A 20,360-nucleotide genomic window follows, 5' to 3' on the forward strand; every position below is an offset into this window, starting at 1 on the left:
ACAATTCGTCAAGGTCTAACCAATTAAGCCCGGGATCTTTTCCTAATCCGATCACTCTCCTGCGTATAATATTATTCACATTTAAACCAAAGCTTGGTGTTGGATGCAAGTAACTATAAAAATGGGCATGATCTAGAGCACAGTTTCAAAAAAGTAGAACATCCCCTTCTTTCAAAGGATTTTTTAGCTTTAATAACTTTATTCAATCTTGGATCAGTGCATCTTCAAAGCCATATAATTCTTATACATGGTGCACTTTCTCCCTCTATGTTTATACATGGTGCACTTTCTTATAATTCAAGGACATATTCAGGTGTAAGGTCCCATCTTTTGATTTGGGTAGATCAATGTTGGTTTTCTTTCCTATGGTGGAAGATGTAGGTGCCAGATCTTAATTGCCGTATTTTAAATTTTATATACTTATTAAAGTAGGAAATTAAAATTTTTTAATATTTTTATTAATTAAAAACCTGTCAAGATTTTTTTTAAACTTTTAACAATAAAAATGCTTCATGAAAATTATTTTTAATTTTCATCAAAAATAGGTACAATGATACTATCTCTAATTCCCTATTTTAGACTATAAAATATGCAATAAAAATTTAATTATGCTAATGACAATAATATGGAATAAAAATATAATTTTATATCTATGTATCTATTGGAGTTTTTTCTTAAATTTATATTAGTACTAATCCCATGGCCTATGCATGCATCCCTAACACTTGTAATAATCATAAAATTGGCCATGCATGAATAATAGGTTTATTTTTTATTTGTTGTCATGCATACAAAATTATTGATTTTTATTGTCATACTATTAAAAATATTGGTCGTTGATTTATTTGTTAGAAGCATTAGTGGTTATGGATTATGTATTTGCAAAAATTATTACGTAAAATCATCATGGAACTTACACCGGAATATGTTCTCGAAGCTATCATGGATAGAGTTTATGTAATTATTTATGTGAACACTTATTACATATCTATAACAGTTATTGCATATCTATATATCATCTATTGCATATTTATGCGATTATTTGCGTGATTTTTTATTTTATTTTTACCTACAACACATGTAATCCTAATCGTAATATTACTAAATCCATGATGAAAAGTAATGGCCCTTGTTGCATGATCATGACCAACACATATACATCCCAAGAACTTTATTATTCATAGAATAGATAATGTTTCACCACCTCAAAAAACTACTTTGAGACTGGCATGGAGCTTCAAATATGCTCTATTACTATTGCCAACCCAAACATGACCTATCCATTTGACTAAGTACCAAATCTAAGAGACTTAGGGCCGGTTAATCGGAAGTTTCCTAGGAAGTGGAAGTTCTAAACTTTTGGAAGCTAGATATTTTGTTATGAAATTGTTAAATATAGTGTTTGACAACCTATTTGGAATTCTAGGAAGTCAAGGAGCCTGTGTTCCATTGAATGTAGGGTTTTACAAACATGGGGATATGAAAATTATCAATTTTAGCCATTCACTGAAGTTTTTATTATAAGATTATGACATTTGTTCAATGATGAAGACTTTATAATCATATACCATCCATATGTATGTTTAACATAATGTACAGTCTAGATCACATAAAAGAAAGTAATGTGGTTGTAAGTCACTGAAACATAAATGGTTGAGAGCATGTCTAATTATCTCAATTTTGTTTTTCCCATACATTTGATTGAACAACAATTTTAAGCATTCATTATTCTCAGCTCATGCACTTGTAAAAAATACAAAAAGAATATCTCAAAAAAATAAGATGGCCAAAATATCGCTTAAACTTTGAGGGGCTATTGTGGTAATTTTATTTTGTTTGAAATATTTTGTAGTTTTTGCAAATGCAGCTGAATGAGGTGCATACACACTCCAAATATCATCTCAATTGAATATTGAGAAAAAAATAAAAATAGATAAATATAAGGCTAACATTTTCAAAATGATAAAATATTCCACATTGTAGTCCAACTAAAAGGTTGTCATCTCAATCGTCTTATTTTGAATAGGCGGTGGATGGCATGTCTAAGTATTTAAATTCCATCCTTTTTTTGTACATTATAATAAGCTCAAAATTGAGGTGTCCATTCTTCTAGCCCTCATGTATCTTCAAAAAAATATAAAACAAAGAATTTAAATATTTAAAATGACCAAAATGGCATCAAAACTTTGAATGGAATTTTGGTCACTTTAATTTGCCTTAAAGATGCAATCTAGTGAGATATACAACTCTTCCAAAATTCTTTTACATCAGAGATTTATAAAAAATAAGAACAAAAAATTTGTAGGGAGCAAATTTGAAAATGACACTGAGCCTATAAGCTACCAGACTTCAAACTTCAAACTTCCATGGGGGGGACATGGAACTAGCAGTATCACTTCCTGTTCTCAAACATAGAAGTACTACAAAAAAATTGGAAGTTCTGTTTTCCAGAGCTAGAAGTTCCCGAAATCAAACGCACCACATTGCATTTGGAGAAATCGCCCCATATGCAAAAGTAGATTGGTTAGGACTTTAGAAATGATAATGTTTCCATGAGTAAGCGGACTCCTACGTACACATGCATCCCCTCTCTAAATACATTTCAATCCAAGCTATGTCCAAACAGCTTTGGCACATTTATAGGTCACTAATTCCTTTTTGGGTTGGCACATTATAGCGCACTCATCCGTTTTGAGTTTGAAGAACACAATACTCAAATATTCTTAAAGCAAAGGGAAATTTATCAAAGCACATCTAAAATATCAATTATTTTACATTTTATCTGTTTTAGTTTTAGTGAAACACTTCTAAAATAACTATGCAACTCATGATTATGTGGCAATAGAATATTTTTTGAAATTAAATAAAAAATTACCAATTTATGAAATAGTTTATCAGTTGAGTGCGTTTTTAGTAGATTTCCCTAAGAAAAATAAAAGAAAACATATGTAATAAAATCATTTTCTTTTTAATATTAGGAAGTCACAATTATTATCGGCCATCAGATATAAAATCAAGTGGGCAAGAGTGTGTCATTCAGTTGAGTACAAAGTCTAAAATATAATTTCTCGAACTTCATAACATGATTTAAATTGCAGATTTTCACGTCTGATTTATCCCATACGATAATATCTTCAATCATCAAACGAGTATTTGATACAGGAAGATCTCCACCGGTCGAAAGCGAGAAATACGGCAGATGCCCGTTTGGACTGTCGTACTTATATACTCTATGGTCTTTGGGTTCAAAGTGTTACTCCGTTGGATTATAGCACATGCTTTCCCGATGCTCCCAGAGTCCCAGGTATCGTGAGAGAGGCCGCATTGTTCGGAAATTTAGCTCGCGTCTAGAGAGAGAGAGAGAGAGAGAGCACAAAAAGAAAGAGAGAGAGAGATAAGAGATCGAGTGGAAAAGAACAAAAGAAAACGAACTTCTCATAAACTTTCCGACTTTCAATGTTTCCTCTAACCGATGCTCTCTCACTTTTCTTTCCTGGATTGCCCGGAAATCTCTCTCTCTCTCTCTCTCTCTCTCTCTAATGGACGCCATTACAACCTTCAATTCCCCCGTCTCTCTATCTCTTTCTCACTCTAAACTCCGCACAGTTGCGGCCAACTGTAGGTGCCTCAGTCTGCACAGTTCGCCGAGCTTTAATGGTAAGTCGTTAATGGATTAAAACCATGTTTAGCGAGATGGTAGAATACTTTCCTGGTTTTCTTTTGGTTAGCATTTCAGGATTTTTTTTAAGGAAACAGAGCCAGACTGTTGAAAATTATTGGAATCAGTGTTTTTGGAGCGTATTTATCTTGTAGGTTTTAAAGATTAAGCATTGATGGAGAAAAGGCGCATCTTCTGATTTTCTTTTCTTTTTCTTTTTCTTTTTTTGAGTTCTGAAAATAGAGTGCCGATTGAATGTGTCTTGAACTTCTATAGTTTTCAAGGACAGGTGAATTTTAGTGTATAAATAATGCATTGTCTTCACATATTTTTGTATTTCTCTTTTCTTTTCCTTATGAATAACAGCAGATTAAATTTCAAGAAAAATTTGTGACTGCAATCTGTTTTTTCGTTTTTATTATCAGCAAAACATAGTCTCCTTTATTTTTGGTTTTTTAGTTATGTATTTAACTTTGCGTTTCAGGGGTCCAAATGAAATGTACGAGCCACCATAGAAACGCTTTTCATGGTTCCGGATACCTGTTTAAGAGAGTCGAAGATTGTAAATTGTATTTGACACATGGAAGAAAACAGCCCAAGAGAACCATCGTAAGATCTGAACTCACAGGAACTGGTAGTCCCAATGCTGCAAATTCATTAACAGGTTCATCTCTTTGTTCTATTTTTTCTTGAATTCTCTTTTGTATCTTAGATTATCTAAAATTTTCCACTCTCTTAAATATTCTGATTGTTTCTTGTCTCTTAATCAGTAACAGATGTTTCATTTAGTCCAAAAGTGCGGGGTATTTTCTTCTACACCATTACTGGAATTGTGGCAATCACGTTGTTCTTGGTGATGTTGGTGGTTCACCCCTTTGTCTATTTGTTCGACAGGCATCGAAGAAGTGCCCATCATCTCATTGCTAAGATTTGGGCAAGCTTAACAGTTTTTCCATTTTGTAAGGTTGAATTTGAAGGATTAGAGAATCTGCCTCCTAACAATGTTCCTGCCATTTATGTTTCAAACCATCAGAGCTTCTTGGACATATTCACTCTGCTAATCCTTGGGAGAAGCTTCAAATTTATTAGCAAAACCAGCATCTTTCTCATCCCAGTTGTTGGATGGGCCATGTTTCTCAAAGGCGACATACCCTTGCGTAGGATGGATAACAGAAGTCAGCTGGTAATTTTGTTTTGCTATGATACCTGTCACGAAAGAAAACATTCTGTGTCATGGTATATTAATACACTCAAATTTCCAATTTGGGTTCCCTCTCTATTCTTGTTTTATTGCTAACTCTGGGTTGAACTGGTTATGATTGAAGGCACTTATGACTTTAGATTTCTGATGAGATTAGAGCTTTGTGAGCTTATTACAATTCATGTTTTCTAAAGTAGCATTGTGATTGGTTTCGTAAAGCAGCATAAGGGTTTTCTCTTTAGAGTTAGATATTGTCTGCTGAATTGCCTTAAATACTTTAGGTAGTCTTCCATGCGCAATGCTTTTTCCTGCTTTTCTTCTTTCAATTGTATTTTATTCTTTTAATAATGGCTTGAGGCACATCTTTTTCGGATTTAGTTTTGATTTTAAGCATTCTTATTTGTCGGTGTCGCAGGAATGCTTAAAACGGTGCATGGAATTGTTGAAGAAGGGGGCTTCGGTCTTCTTTTTCCCCGAGGGAACTCGTAGCAAGGATGGAAAAATGGGCACTTTTAAGGTTTGGTAGAAACTCTCCTTATTGTTTTCTGGGTCATTTATGCTAAATTATCCTACAAAGAAAGGTCATTTATGGTAATAGTCTAAGGTTGGATATTATATTTCTCCTATTTTTTTTTTTTCCTTTTGTTGCGGATTGTAGAAAGGAGCATTCAGTGTTGCTGCAAAGACCAGGGTACCTGTTGTACCAATTACTCTGATGGGAACTGGGAAGCTTATGCCTACTGGCATGGAGGCCACCATCAGTACAGGACCTGTTAAGGTCATGGTTCATAAGCCTATTGAAGGAAGCAATGCAGATGAATTATGTAATGAAGCAAGAAATATTATTGCAGAAGAACTTGTTACTCATGGATATGGAGTGCACTGAATGTGTGAAAGACGTATTTCTTCTTGTTTTAGAAATACTTTGAGGCGGAGCTGTATACTAATGTGAGAAAACTCAATTAGGTATGATTTCTGATTCTTTGCTTTTCTGTTCCTTCGAAAGCAAGTTATGCGTTCTATTATATTGAGAACAACATTTAGCTGGAAATTGAAGATATTGGATATGTATCTCAAATTTTTTTTGAAGATTTTGGATGTGATGAAACAGACTCTAGACTGACCAATAAAAAAAAGAATCTAAGACTGATGATGTGCATCTCTATCTCCTCCTGAATTAGTAAATTTGATTCTGACAGTGTTGTTGCACTTACTGATGTGGGTGTCGGAGTTCAACACACATCTGTTGTTTTCAAGACTGTGACAATACATCTTTACACCTCGCTCAACATATACAAAACTGATCAACATCTTTGAGAGCAATTTTGGTTGGATGCTATGGTTGGAGTTTATGCCCAGTATTATTGTGAACAAGGTTTTATCATTGTTGCTCTAGAGAATAATGTTAATGTTGATTCTGGCAATGGTAGAATACTTGTATGGTGTTGTGTAGTTTTGGCTGGCGAGGTCTTGATGAGTGCATAATTGATGAGGTTTGTTGATATTGTTTGATTGAGGTGGTTTTGGTTAGATCCCTGTCACGCCCCTGCTCCCTACAGTCCCCGCCGGACCCACAGAGGGCTAGGCCCGGGTCCGCCGGAGGACCATAGGGCGTGAATGGTCCTCCGGCAGGCCCGGGCCTAGCCCTCTGTGGGTCCGGTGGGGACGGTAGGGAGTGGGGTTGTGACATTCCCTTACTTGGAGTTTAGGCCCAGTATTATTGTGAACAAGACCAGTAGCTTTCAATGGAATATGTAGTCTTCAGTATCAACTTGATGAAATTGAGGCCCTCAGGCCTAATTCAAAAGTCAAATCCGAACATGTAAAACAGAGTATATCTCAATGAAGAAACTCCTTACTCTATGTTTCTTCTGATCAATGATTTGTTAGTCCTTCTTTGGAGGATAACCCTCAAACTTCATGGTTTTTATGCATTAAAACTGGACGTGTAACTTTTTTTTTATTGGGGAATTGAAGCATGTTGGTGGTAGTGTGTGCAACTTTCCATCCATGATGTAAATATTCTCCTGGCAAGAAGTATACTACCCTCCTCATGAGGGTAATGGATTAAAATTAGTCATAATGCAAGTGGGATGCCTAGACGAACACAGGAAATATTTTGAAATTTACCCTTTTGAAGGCTGTTGTAGTCGCATCTCTGAAATGAAAAAGAGAACTTATGAGTCACGTACAACTCCAACCAATCTCAATCAAGCATGTGTCATCATTTGTGTGCGCTTTTATATAGGTGAACTAGACTTGAAAATCCTTATATTTAAAGTAACTACAGAGTATTTTTTTTGGCATTCTTAATAATGTGGATATTTTCTTAAACTAATAGTGAAATAAATTGTTTTTTTCTTAAACTAAAAAATTCAATACGTATAAAATTATTAAATGCCATCTTTACTTTTTCAGTAATGTGTAAAATGCTTTCAAAATTGTCCTTTTTTGCAAAAGAGCATCAAACACTGAAGTAAGCTCTAAATCAAGCCTGTATGCTCAAGCCTTGTGCTACATAGGGTGTAGATCTGAGGAGTGTTTTCTATGCCATGTTGTGCAGAGTTTGCTTTCCCTTGTCGCATATCCATTAGTTGTCTTCAGCATTGGTTGTCCCTTGCCTCTTACACATGTGTCCACTAGAGTTTATTGTCGCATAGGGTGAACAATTTGCTTTTAAATTTTAATAAATACCATTTGGTAAAAATTTAACAATCTTAACATTTGTGTTTGGCATGTAAACATATTAAGATGTATATTAGTCTCATATCTTAGTTACCTTAGTCTGTAATTTGTTAATGGCATTTGTTTTCCAGAACTACTTTGTACAACCCAACCATCTGTATATACGAGATTAGTCCCAAACTCTAATCGATGATAATCATGTCCGAGTTTATCTAATTCTAACATGGTATTAGAGCGAGACTTAAACCATCATCCTCATCCAAGCCTTATCTCAATTGGGTTAGCTACATGAATCCTATTCTTCCATTCTCCTTTATTAAGGGCCTTACCTTTAGTAAGATCAAAACTCACCATGTATTTTCTCACTACTGTTCGTGTCCTTTTGGGCCTTCCCTTTGCCTTTTAAAGCCTTCCACTTGAACCAAAACCTCTTAACTTTTGCTGTATTAGGTATGTGCTGCACACAGCGAGTCCACCTAAGTCTACTTTCCCTCATCTTATCCCATATTGAAGTTACTTCTGAGTTCCCTCGTGTGTATTATTATCTGAATTCTATATTAATTTCTGAATACTATCCTTTCTTGTCTTGCCACTCATCCATCCTAACATCCTCATCTCAGCGACGCTCATCGTAAGAATATGTTATTTTTTGACCGCCGAATATTTTGTTCCATAAAGCATGGCTGGTCTTATAACCGTCCTATAGAACTTCCCCTTCAGTCTTAATGGTATGCGGCGATCACGTAAAACTCTGGATGCACATCTCCACTTTGTCCAACCAGCTCTAATTATATCTGCAACATCTTCTTCAATCTCTCTATTCTCCCTGACAACCCTAGATATGATAAACAATCTATTTTAGGTATTTCTTGATCATCAATCTTAACTACTTCCTCATTTCTACTCCTATTATTGCTAAACTTGCATTTGATATATTCTGTCTTAATCCGTCTAATTTTAAATCTTTTAGACTCTAGAGCGAGACTTAAATAAAAACCCTAATCTGTTTGAACATGTACGAACATTAATCCGGCATACAAAAATTAATTAATGCTTTGTGGGGAAGCAATCTTGGAATTTGTTCAAAAGTTTGAATATGTTTACACGTTACAATTCAAAACCCCTAGATTTGTGATCAGCTATACTCTAGGGATCATTGTAGCTGGACTGTATTAATCACTACAATTGGATTATAACAAACACTGCAGCAGCTCCATACAAGTGGTACATTTTTATATGGGATTGTATACTATAGGACCATTTACTTTTTGTACAAGGAGGTCACAATTACCCTAGTTATCAAATATGAAATTTGATAGCTTGGGGTTCTCACAGATATCAGTTTTTTTCTTTTTTCAGTTTGAGCACACCTTCAATTACTTGATTTCACCTCCAACTGCTAATGTTGATTGTGGCCTCCTTAAACTGGTGGTAAATGGTCATGTTGTTATTTTTCTTATTTACATAGTCACTTAAGATTGAAACTCTATATTTCTTTAAGAAGTTTCTTCTCTAGTTGTCCCAATTCAATAGATATGCATATTGGAGGTTTTTGAGGCTGAAACACATAAGTTTATAGTGTATCTACGGTTTTAAGAGGTTTTTCAAGTACTCTCAGATTGCTATTATAGATCTATTTTTCAAGTCTTTTGGGGCTTCATTCAATAATTTTCTAGTAAATGGTGTTCTTCCACAGCAAAATCATTTCAGACTCAGTCCATAGAAACTTCATATGTAATGACTTCGATTACTTTCGGAGGAGGCACCTCAGCAGGATCTTCAAGCACTTTCATACCCTTCTAGTTCTTCTGTCTGGTTTCTTGACTCTGTTGCAACCAATAATATGCCTTGTAATTTAGAATTACTGTCCTCTTTATTTCCTTTGGAAGGAAATTTGTTCTTCTACACCGCTAATAGTTGTAAATGTGATCTTGGCATACTAGGCTCAGTTGACATCCTTTTAAGATGTCCAATGTGTTGTTTGTCTCTCGGTTAAACATGAATATTAGCTGTTTGTCATTTAATTGATCAAAGTTGGTTGGTTCTGTTTACTTGTGATGCTTGCTTGATGCACAAAATCTTGAGAAGTCTGTTTACTGGAAGAGGTCATGCAGTAGGTCAACTCTTTTACCTAAATTAGTTTTTGAGTCCATTACCGACAGTTCTTCAGTTGCGTTACGTTACAGTAAATGTCACTTTAGTCTCTTCATTTTGACTTGTGGGCCACTTTCCTATTTTATCCAAACTTTGTTCCCAATATTATTATCTTTGTAGATGACTTCTTTTGTCATACTTGGGTATCCTTACTGAATCAAAGACAATGTCTGCGATGTGTTTGTTACCTTTTACAAATTGATCAAACTCAGTTTGAAAAGAACATTGAGATTCTAAAGATTAACTCCAACGCTAAATACTTATCAAGAAGTTTCTAGATTGTTCAAGTCAAAATGGTATCATCCACCAATTCATGTGTCCACATACCTGAGAACAAAATAGGGTTGCAGAATTTAAGAACGTGCATGTTATGTAGACCATTTCTCCACTTCTGGAATCAAATGTTTCTGGTGGTTTGTGGGCCTAGCTATTTATCTTCAATAGAATTCCTACAGTTGTTCTTGGTGATGTCTCTCCTATTGAGTTCCTAATTGGTTAGACACTAGATTGTTCTATTTCAATGTTTTTGGAATATATGCTTTGTCATGTTGAGTAGTTTTGAAAGGAATAAATTCGGTGGTCCATCTGTTTACTGTGTTTTTCCGGAATATGGCAACACCAACAAAGGAATAAACTCAGTGCTTGGTAGATATATCATCCAATTTATCTATCAAATGCTCATTTTTTTTAATCATAGTTGTTGGAGGTGGGAGAGGGATGGGTTTGGGGAACGCCGAACTGCTACAGCGTGGAAGCTTCCTTGGGTTTAGGATTGACGTCCGTATATTGAACGAGCTAAGGAGCTAGATACTGGGATGCCTGGGAATGAGATCCCATGTCACTGTGATCGAGGTTTTGACCTGGAGGGATCTAAGCTCAACTGTAGATAAAACGAGATCAACTAATAGTATATGATAAAATTAGGATCGAGCCAATGGCCACTTGTCCATTATCATACACCCTAGCTTATTGCCAACACTATAGTTATAGTACTCCAATTTACTATAATAATACATTTTAATAATATCATAAATGGGCTTATTGTGATATTAAATGGTAGTTTTTAACACTATAATTCTAGTATATCATGATGTGATATGCACCATAGTTAAACATATTCTAAATAAATAAATATATAATACTAAGGAGAGGAGCAAGGAAACGTGCTTAGGTCAAGATAGTAGAGACTACGTTTTCATAGCCGAACGTCTCCAGTTCCATTCCTATGTAACCATATCAAAAAAAAAAAAAAATACTAAGGAGAGGAGCAGTAGCTCAATTAAAAGTATAACTCTTCTCCTTGGAGGGATCCTACAAGCATGTAGACCAAGATCCTATTTTATAGGGAACGAGATCCTTATTTCTGTAATTGCAGCTCCCTCTAAGATCCCTTAAAGGTACTACGAGATTAAGTTCCTCAGGTGGGACCATGGCCTTACCCCAAGGTTCCTGCAACTACACTTTTATTGTCACTTGCCTAAAAATCTTCAGTATGACGTGTGGGCAATTAGGCAGTTTTTAATTGGGTTGAAAGCCCCAAGTCTTAATAGCTCAATGATCCCCTATTTCAAGAAGTGGACTCCATGAGGTAGGACCTGAACCCACTTAAGGACGTGTCACCAATGAATGGAGTTACTACGATTATGTCGAATGAAAGGACTAATAGGAGGAATAAAAGTTCCTATTTATGGATAATATTTTAGGTTTGTTGATACGTCTAACATGACCAAAGATACATTGTACTTTCATTGATAGTATAGTGACTACTATGGGCCATGTGCATATTAAGGAAATCTTTGTAGTGACTATTATTAGGGCCCATGCCTAGAAAGCAAACATATACTTACTGTTATGGGCCTCACACCATTAAGGAAATCTCCCATGTGGTGACAAGGCACATTGACCAAGATTCCATGCATTTTTTAATCCCCATTCTGTACCAAATTTGTATAATATCCTATAATATCTAGATGCTTTTCCTGTTGTAACCTATATGTATGATAGTTGAAACTTACATGCATGCTGACCTATACCCCTATGAGGATACGTATATATAAATAGGGCACATTGCCCTATAATTTATGCAATGAGAAACACATATGTTTTACCCAATTGTTTGCTTGAATATTTCTCTTTTTTCTCTCAATCTTATCATGATATTAGGGCAGCCCTTAAAACCCTAAGATATCCACTTTTCCAGCAATTCTAGAATCATGATTTTTCTTTATTCTTAGGCTTTGAATCTATGGTGTATCAAAAACCTCATAGATCATCTTGGGATTTTAACAAGTAAGGTTATCCAAAATTCGATTCCTTTCAAGCAAAAAGCCAGACCTTATTTTCTTCTTTTTCTTCATTTTTTTCTACCCCTCATAGAAATCACACCAAATATATTCCATATCCTTCTCTCCTAAACACACCAAAAAAGGGGAATTGTTTTTTCAAGCTTTAAAACTGGGTTATTAGTACCTTATGAAAAAACTTTCGGTTTTGACTTAGAGAGAGGAAAAAAGTAAACAATCAAGCACAATATTTCCTTGGGAAGCAGTCAAGTTGACCACCGAGGATTGATGATCACTACATTTAAGCTAGATGGGGCAAACTACTTAAGAGTGGTCCTACTCTTCCATAATATTAAGGAGCCAGAGAAAATTGGTTACATCCTAGAAAGGTGAAATAGCCTCCTATAAATGATCCATCCCCCGATGAATGGGGAAAGTGAGAATTTGAAAGTAATGACATGATTTCTTTATTCCTTGCAGCTAAGTATGACCTGGTGATTGCTATTCCTTAGAATCGCAAAAGATATGGGAGGTTGTAGCCAAGACATCCTCGCAACTAGATGAAATGGTTTGCATTTAACAAATGCATCGCACAATAGTGAATTTGCAGCAAAGCGAAATGACTGTGGAAGAGAACTTTGGGATACTAAGGAATTATTGGGAGGAACTGGACCACTGTTAGCTGATTAATCCTGCTGTTGATGACATATAAACAAAGGTCGTGCAATGAATGATCTTTGAATTTTTAGTAGGTCTTCATCCTGACTTTGAACCTCAGATAGTACAAGGGGGGGGAGGATAATAGAGGCTATTGCGGGAACAAATCTCAAGCATCTACACTGAATGATCAGCTTTTTGCAGCAACTTTCTTGCAAGGGAAAGTGGGTAAGGAAGGACCAAATTACGCTGAAGGACCAAATTACGCTTCACTTTCTCTCATCGAAAATAAGAAACTTGAATGCTTCCATTATTGGAAGAGTAGACATATTGGAGAGTGTTGTTGGGACTCCCATCCACACTTGAGAGTGAAGCAAATGAGTGAAAATGCCAATATTATATGGATTGAGGTCGAGGAAACTTCAGCTGCACATCCCAATGTATCCAATCTAAGGGATCAGGCCATCAAAGATTTACAGCACTAGTTGACTGCTGTCAAGGCCTCACTTGGCTGTAAGACAATACGAAAGCAGTTACCTGTGTATCTACAAACCATAGCTCCCAATCCACTTTTTTTGCATCCTGGATCATTGATTCAGGGGCTACTAATCATCTAGCGTGTAAGAAATTTTGTTTTTTGTCATTTTCTCCTGTATCTAGTGAAGTTAAACTTGCTGATGGATTCATGAGAATTGCTTGTGGGAGTGCAACATATAAACTTGCATCATCCTTGTTCTTAACCTCTGTAATACTTATGCCTTCTTTTCCTTCCAATCTTTTCTCAGTTAGCAGCCTGCCAGATTAACTAAACCGCAATGTAACATTCTATAATTCACATTGTGTTTTCAGGGCCTGAAAATAAGATAGACAATTGGTAGTGGTTGTGAAGGCAATAGGATGTACTTGTTCAACATGGGACGCACTTCTGCTCTTTAACTAGAGAGTCTAGAAGTCATGAGCAATTACTCTCGTAGCACAGCCGCTTAGGCTGCTTGTTTCTAAAATCTGTAAAATTATTGTCTAGATAATTTTGTTTCATGGACTGTTTCCCAATTACAATGTGAGGCCTGAAAATTGTCTAAACATTGTATAGCATTTTTTTTTTTCTAATGAAAATAGAAGTTCTAATCCATTCGATTTTGTTCATTCTGATGTTTGGGGGACTGCTCCGGTTGTTTCTATATTTGGATATCGTTATTTTATCTTATTCATTGATGACTACTTTCGTTATACTTGGATCTATCTTATGAAAAGTAGTGGTGAAGTACCAGCAAAAGTTAAAGTATTTCATAAAATAGGCGAGACCAAGGTTTAGACCCAAATCATTTTTTTTTTTTTTACTGATAATGCACAAGAGTATCTATATTATGGAATAAGGAAATAATTTCTTGGACACTGTTTAGAAAATTAAACATCATATTCTTATGCACCACAATAGAATGAAAAATAGACACTTGTTAGAGGTTGTAAGAGCCATCTTAATCGGAATAAAGGTTCCTAAGAATTCCAGCTGCCTGTATGATCAATGGGATGCCTGCGCACTTGTTTTCAATGGTGCTTACACTTTCAAACTTCTCCACCATGCACTTCCTTTGTTTTCTCTTCCACCAAAAACCTTTTGTTGTATATTCTTTGAGCGTGCCATGGGGCCAACTAGGAATAACTTAGGAACCCTATCTGCTAGACATGTGTTCTTAGGATACTCAAACTGTCATAACTGATATAAGTGTTACCATCTGGTAACTAAACGGAAATATGTCCAAAAGATCTTGCCTTCTTTAAGAATATACCCTATTTCTCTTCTTTGAGAGATTTGATATCCATAATGCCACTCAACAATCACAATCCTCTTCCAATGATTGCAGATATTTTAGCAATTTAACCCAGGAACAGCTGGAATCTCATGAGAAACAATTGCATGTGTACACCTAAAAGAAGAACAAGGGAAAGTCTAACTCGTTGACTCGTCTGGTGCATCTTCCCTTTCTATACCTTTACCTTCTCAACTTGATTTACCTTTTGCCAAAAGAAGAAAAAAGGACTTGTATTTCTCATTCAATTAGTAAGTTTGTTTCCTATGCTTCACTTTCACCCTCCTTTCATGTATATCTTTGTTCTTCTTCCTCCATTGCTATTCCCATAAAGTTGTACATGCACTTGCTCATCCATAATGGAAAGCGACCATGATTGAGGAAATGATTGCCTTAAGAAGCAGGGAACTAGGGCAGTAATTGATCGGCCAAAAAGACAATATGTTGTAGGGCGAAGGTACGTGTACACTCTCAAGCACAAACCAAATGGTTTGATTGAGAGAGACAAAGCTTGTCTTCTTGTTACCTTCAAGATTTTGCATTGATTCAAATTAAGTGGCAAGGAAAGCAATGAGCAAAGCCTCAACGAGTTCAGGTAGTGGCTAAGGGTTTTACACAGTTATATGGTATTCACTACAAGAAGACTTTTGCTCCTGTAGCAAAAATCAATATAGGTACTTTCTATTGGTTTCTCTTGACTCCCCTTAACCAGAGTCAATTTTCTTGTATGAATCTCAGAGATACTCCTAATTCCATTTAACCTCTGAGGTATTAGGTCTGGTTTAGAGTTTAGAATAGTTCTCTCATTTCTAGTTTACACCTGAGGGATTAGGTCTGGATTCAGAATGACAGGGAGGGAGGAAGAGAGAGTAAAAAATTCAATAATACAAAATTTGAAGGCACATGGAAGCCCAAGATGGTCTCACTCCTTTCGAAGTTTTATACGCCTCTGACTCAGTAAAATTCCGAGATGCCATCGGCCTTGGTGTGTATACTCCGAGGATACAGCTAGTATCCATATTTCACTTCTTGAGTTACTAGGTTGCACTCTCTATACTTCATCTATCTGATAGACCTTATAATCAGTAAGTTTATGTTGACTCTAGTTCAAAATAACACGGGCTAACGTGTGAAACCTTTTTCTATTTACTCCCCTTTGTCGACTTGAAAGCTTTTATTAGCTAGATTCCTCGTAATGTTACTAGAGATAGGCGTACTTCGAGCTCCATTGACCATTGCATCCACTGAACAACCAAAGATAGGCGTACTTCGAGCTCCATTGACCATTGCATCCACTGAACAACCAAAGCAATATGGCTAAGGGAATAGTGAGAGAATTTTCTCTTGATTAGTTGGAGAGAGAGTGAGGAAATAACGAGAGAAGAGAAAAAATTTGGTTGGATTGAAAAAGATTAGTGGTAAAAAAAAAAGTGGTTCGAGAGGCAACATAAAAGAAAGCTTTTATAACATGTTGATGATGGTAACATATCATCACATGAAGGGATGATATTCACATGATGGCAACACATCATCAAAAAGCTGTCAAGGCACAAATGACACAAATGAGGTTTGATAAAAGGGTGCCACATGTCACTCATGGAAAAATAAAAAATTGGTACATGAGAAGAGGTTCACCCGATGAAAAACAAAGTGGAAGAAGGTTATGTTTGTGGTCTCAAAGTACCACATTAAGCAATATGGTCCTTATTAATGTTCCCATGACCACATATGGAAATTTAGTCTCTAAACCATCATCATCATCATCATAGCCTTTTCTCAATTAATTAGTCCCTAAACAATATAAATCAAAATAGTCCAGAAGAAAGCAAAATAAGCTTCATTAAAACATATTTCAAATTAACAATTTTACCTATTCTGTTAACAGAAAATGACTACTACACAAATTAGATGTGAAGGCATTACCTTACCAAGGTTTTATCCTAAAGGGGAGAAAGGGAAGCTCTACAAGTTGAGGAAAGCTATATATGGACTGGAATAGTTACTTCGGGCTTGGTTCAAAAAATACAGTATGGCAATATGCTAGATCCGGTTTCAGAGAACTGTTTCAATCATTATGTATTTGTTAACAGAGATTCTTGTTCTACCAGAATACTGATAGTGTACATGGATTATATTGTGCTAACTTAAAATAATCACGAAATTTGAAAAGTGAAAAAATATATTGGGGAGTGTTTTTGACATTACGGATTTTGGTTCATTGAAATACTTCCTTGGATTAGACGTGGCGATGTTTAAATAAGAAATGTTCTTGTATCAAAGTGTACTCTTGATGTCCTCAATGACATAGGAATGCTCACAGCCAAATCTACAGAATCAACATATTGTAATGCGTTTATTTGAGTCAATGGTAACAGTTTCAAAGAAAAACTAATGAATTTATTTAAATCATTAGTATCTGTATCATATAATGTATCTCAATGATGTGGACAACACAAGTGCACTACTTAACGTGTAGAGGGCGAGCAACCCCATTTGGAGTTTGATATGTAGTGGATTTGGTTGTGAGAATAATTGGAGTACATTTAAGCAGGTTTTACTCATTTGTATGTTGCTTGCTCAAATGTATTCCATTTGCACTCACAACTGGATGCACTAAAAAACTAGTTATTATGTTTCTGGCTTTGTTCCTTTCGGATTTAGAATACTTGTTGAGATTTATTTTGTATCAATGTTCTCTCTCTAAATGCTTTGATTTTTCACAAGTCATAGCATAAATAAAAATAGGCTCGAACAAGGAAAACTCACAGATCGTCTAGTACAAGCAACGAGTAGAGGAGCAGTTTCAGTAAACACTTAAATTCACCTAATCACCTTTCAGGAATCGACAAATGCAGTGATTGCTACTCAACCCAATGACGAGATTCTTCTTGGACGGTTTGAATTGGGCAAATGTTGAGAATGCTACAGGGGTCGCTACTGACAACGGTGATTTGCTACATACAAAGAGGAAGGGAAACAAAAGTTGCGAAAGAGGGAGATGCTGATTTAGAGTATATGAGGAAGGAGTCCAATTACCTTGAAGAGGGGGAATATCTCCAATGACGATGGCCTAGAATTGGATGATGCGCAAGTGCCCAGAATTAGTAGTTTGGCTGACTTCCACTCCTCTCATGGTTTTGAGTCATGTAATTGGGACTATGATCAACAGCTTAATGTCGTGAGGTTATTGGATGATGTTTTGCACCTTCCTCATCTTTATAGCCATGTAATTGGGATAATGACTGAAATTTTATCTCGAGTCCAAACTCCTGGGGAAGTTGTTATCGTACAGTTTTGGATCATGTGACAGAGACCATATGTTATGCGATATGCTATAGAGATGTAATTTATTTGACAATCTTACCATGATGCCCTACTGAGAACCATGTCCTTCTATAAAGTAGGTACATATAGGTTTTTTTCAAATTTCACGTGATTTAGATCTGTAGAAAACATATTAAAATTTAAATATGAAATGTAATTGTGACCGCCATATCATTTTAGATTTAATCTGGGTCATTGGGTAGAGCTTACACTTTTATCAACCCATGGGCTGACATAATTAATATATATATATATATATATATATATATATATATATATATATATATATATATATGTGTGATAAAACTGGGATTAGCCCACTGGCTCATATGAACATATGAGCCCAACGGCCTAGATTGAATCTGGGCCGATCTGACGATCACGGATGTCCGGTAGTGTTTGAATTTTAATTGTTTTTATACAAATCAAAATTACTTGAAATTTTAAGAGTGTGTTTAAAAAAAATAGTTGAATTTTTGAAAAATATCAAAAAAATATTTTATAAGAAATAAATTGACCAAAATACCCCCCAAAAAGTTTTGGGGGTATTTTGGTCTTTTTTTGCAAATAATTTTTTTATATTTTTATTAGGTGCACCTTGATGAGAAGAACACATGCCTAAAATTTCAAGTGATTTGAATTTATAGAACAAAAAAAGTAAAATTCAAACATAAAATGAGGTCGTGATCATCATATCGGCTCAGATTCAATCTGGGTTGTTGGGCTCATATATTTATATGAGCTAGTGGGTTAATCTCATCTTTTTCTATATATATATATATATATATATATATATATATATATAATACGAGCCGATCTGACGATAACGGATGTTCGGTAGTGTTTGAATTTTAATTTTTTTTGTCTACTAATCCAAATCACTTGATATTTTAGGCATGTGTTCTTCTCATCAAGCAGCACTTAATAAAAATATATAAAGAAAATAATACAAAAAACAACAACTAACCAAAATACCCACGAAACTTTACAGGGGTGTTTTGGTTAATTTTTTCATGTAAAATATTTTTTTGATAGTTTTTCAAAGATTCATCTATTTTTATGAACACAAGCCTAAAATTTCAAGGGACTGGGATTTGTAAAAAAAAAATTTAAAATTCAAACACTATCGGGCATCCGTGATCGTTAGATCGGCCTAGATTCAATCTGGGCCGTTGGGCTCATTTTTACTTGTAAGCCCACTGGTTCACAGGATCACTTTTCATATATATATATATGAAAATATGGGATTAGCCCACTTGCTTATATGAACATATGAGCCCAACGTTTCAGATTGAATCTGGGTCGATCTGATGATCACGGATGTCCGGTAGTGTTTGAATTTTATTTATTTTTCTATAAATCCAAATCATTTGAAATTTTAGGCGTGTGTTTATAAAAAATAGGTGAATCTTCGAAAAATATTAAAAAAATATTTTATGTGAAATAAATTGATCAAAATACCCTCGATAAGATTTGGCAGGTTTTTTGTTATTGTTTTTTTTGTAAATAATTTTTTTAATATATTTTTATTAGGTGTGCATTGATGAGAAGAACACACACCTAAAATTTCAAGTGATTTGGATTTGTAAAAAAAAAATTTAAAATTCAAGCTCTATCGGATATCCGTGATCATTAGATCACCCCAGATGCAATCTGGACCGTTGGGCTCATATGTTCATATGAGCTAGTGGGCTAATCCCATATTTTACCTATATATATATATAGATCTACAGTGATTTTAAGCCATGTATTTTATAAAAGATAAGCAAAGAGCATATTATTATATTTAACTAATTCCTAATTCTTGTACTATACAAATATAATTTAGGCAAAATAAGATTATTATGATAAACGGAATAACAGAAATATCGATAACAAACCACGATGTGTGTGTGTGTGATTTCCTATTTTAATACTGAATATAAGTCTAAACTGCATTATATTACATACCAAGTGTATAAAGATTACAAACCATTTGTATAAGCAAACTAACTGTATAGAAAACAAAATCGAAAGAACATGAACAAACACCTACAGCTTACATAGACAATAACTGGAGAATAACTTCCAATTGTGAGGACAGTACGATGGAAGTTTATGGAAGTTACAGTCACACATTTAGACAGAGAAATATAATATAAGAGGATAGGAGAGAACCTGGTTTTGGTGAAAAGATAGGAAAGAACCTAGATATCATGAGATGGGTTCAAGCTGTGAGGTCGGGACAGCAGTTGTGAAATAACATGTGGAGCAGAGAGATCAAGAGAGCAGAGAGATGAAAAGAGCAAAGCAAGAGAGAGCAGGAGAGGAAGAAAGCTTCGAGAGACCTGCTGAGAATGAGGAAGGGTGCTTCCTTTTATAAGCGAAGGTCGAGATAGCTTAGCGAGGAAGGAATGTGACTTGATTTGACCAAAAGAGGGAAGAAGGGACATAAAGCAAAAAGGAAATAACAAAAGAAAATGAAAGATGCTTAAAGAGGCATCTTAAACAGTAATATTTTTGTCGTCTTATGTCGGCAGCACAGTGCCTGATTTGTCGTATGTGTCGGCAACTTTGTCGTATGTGTCGGCAGCTTTGTCGTATGTGTC

General features: G+C 35.3%; 1 protein-coding gene across 9 annotated transcripts; it reads left to right on the plus strand.

Annotated features, from left to right (window-relative positions):
- Window positions 1-3,417: 3,417 nt before the first annotated feature.
- LOC18436354 (1-acyl-sn-glycerol-3-phosphate acyltransferase LPAT1, chloroplastic) lies at window positions 3,418-17,806 on the plus strand. 9 transcript variants are annotated; one of them, XM_020668588.2, is made up of 7 exons: window positions 3,418-3,657; window positions 4,143-4,322; window positions 4,429-4,592; window positions 4,692-4,841; window positions 5,275-5,376; window positions 5,518-5,825; window positions 17,288-17,806. In XM_020668588.2, the coding sequence occupies exons 1-6, from the start codon at window positions 3,540-3,542 to the stop codon at window positions 5,743-5,745; spliced, it is 942 nt and encodes a 313-aa protein (XP_020524247.1). In that variant the 5' UTR covers window positions 3,418-3,539; the 3' UTR covers window positions 5,746-5,825; window positions 17,288-17,806. The 9 variants fall into 9 exon arrangements, with proteins under 9 accessions (XP_020524247.1, XP_088702835.1, XP_088702837.1 ...); XM_088846709.1 differs by having other exon boundaries at window positions 17,304-17,806; XM_088846711.1 differs by lacking the exon at window positions 17,288-17,806 and adding an exon at window positions 16,334-16,649.
- Window positions 17,807-20,360: the final 2,554 nt, after the last annotated feature.

Source organism: Amborella trichopoda, chromosome 9 (genome assembly GCF_054954075.1).
Source record: "Amborella trichopoda isolate Santa Cruz 75 chromosome 9, AtrichopodaSantaCruz75HAP2 v2.0, whole genome shotgun sequence".
In the NCBI taxonomy this organism is placed as follows: Eukaryota; Viridiplantae; Streptophyta; class Magnoliopsida; order Amborellales; family Amborellaceae; genus Amborella; species Amborella trichopoda.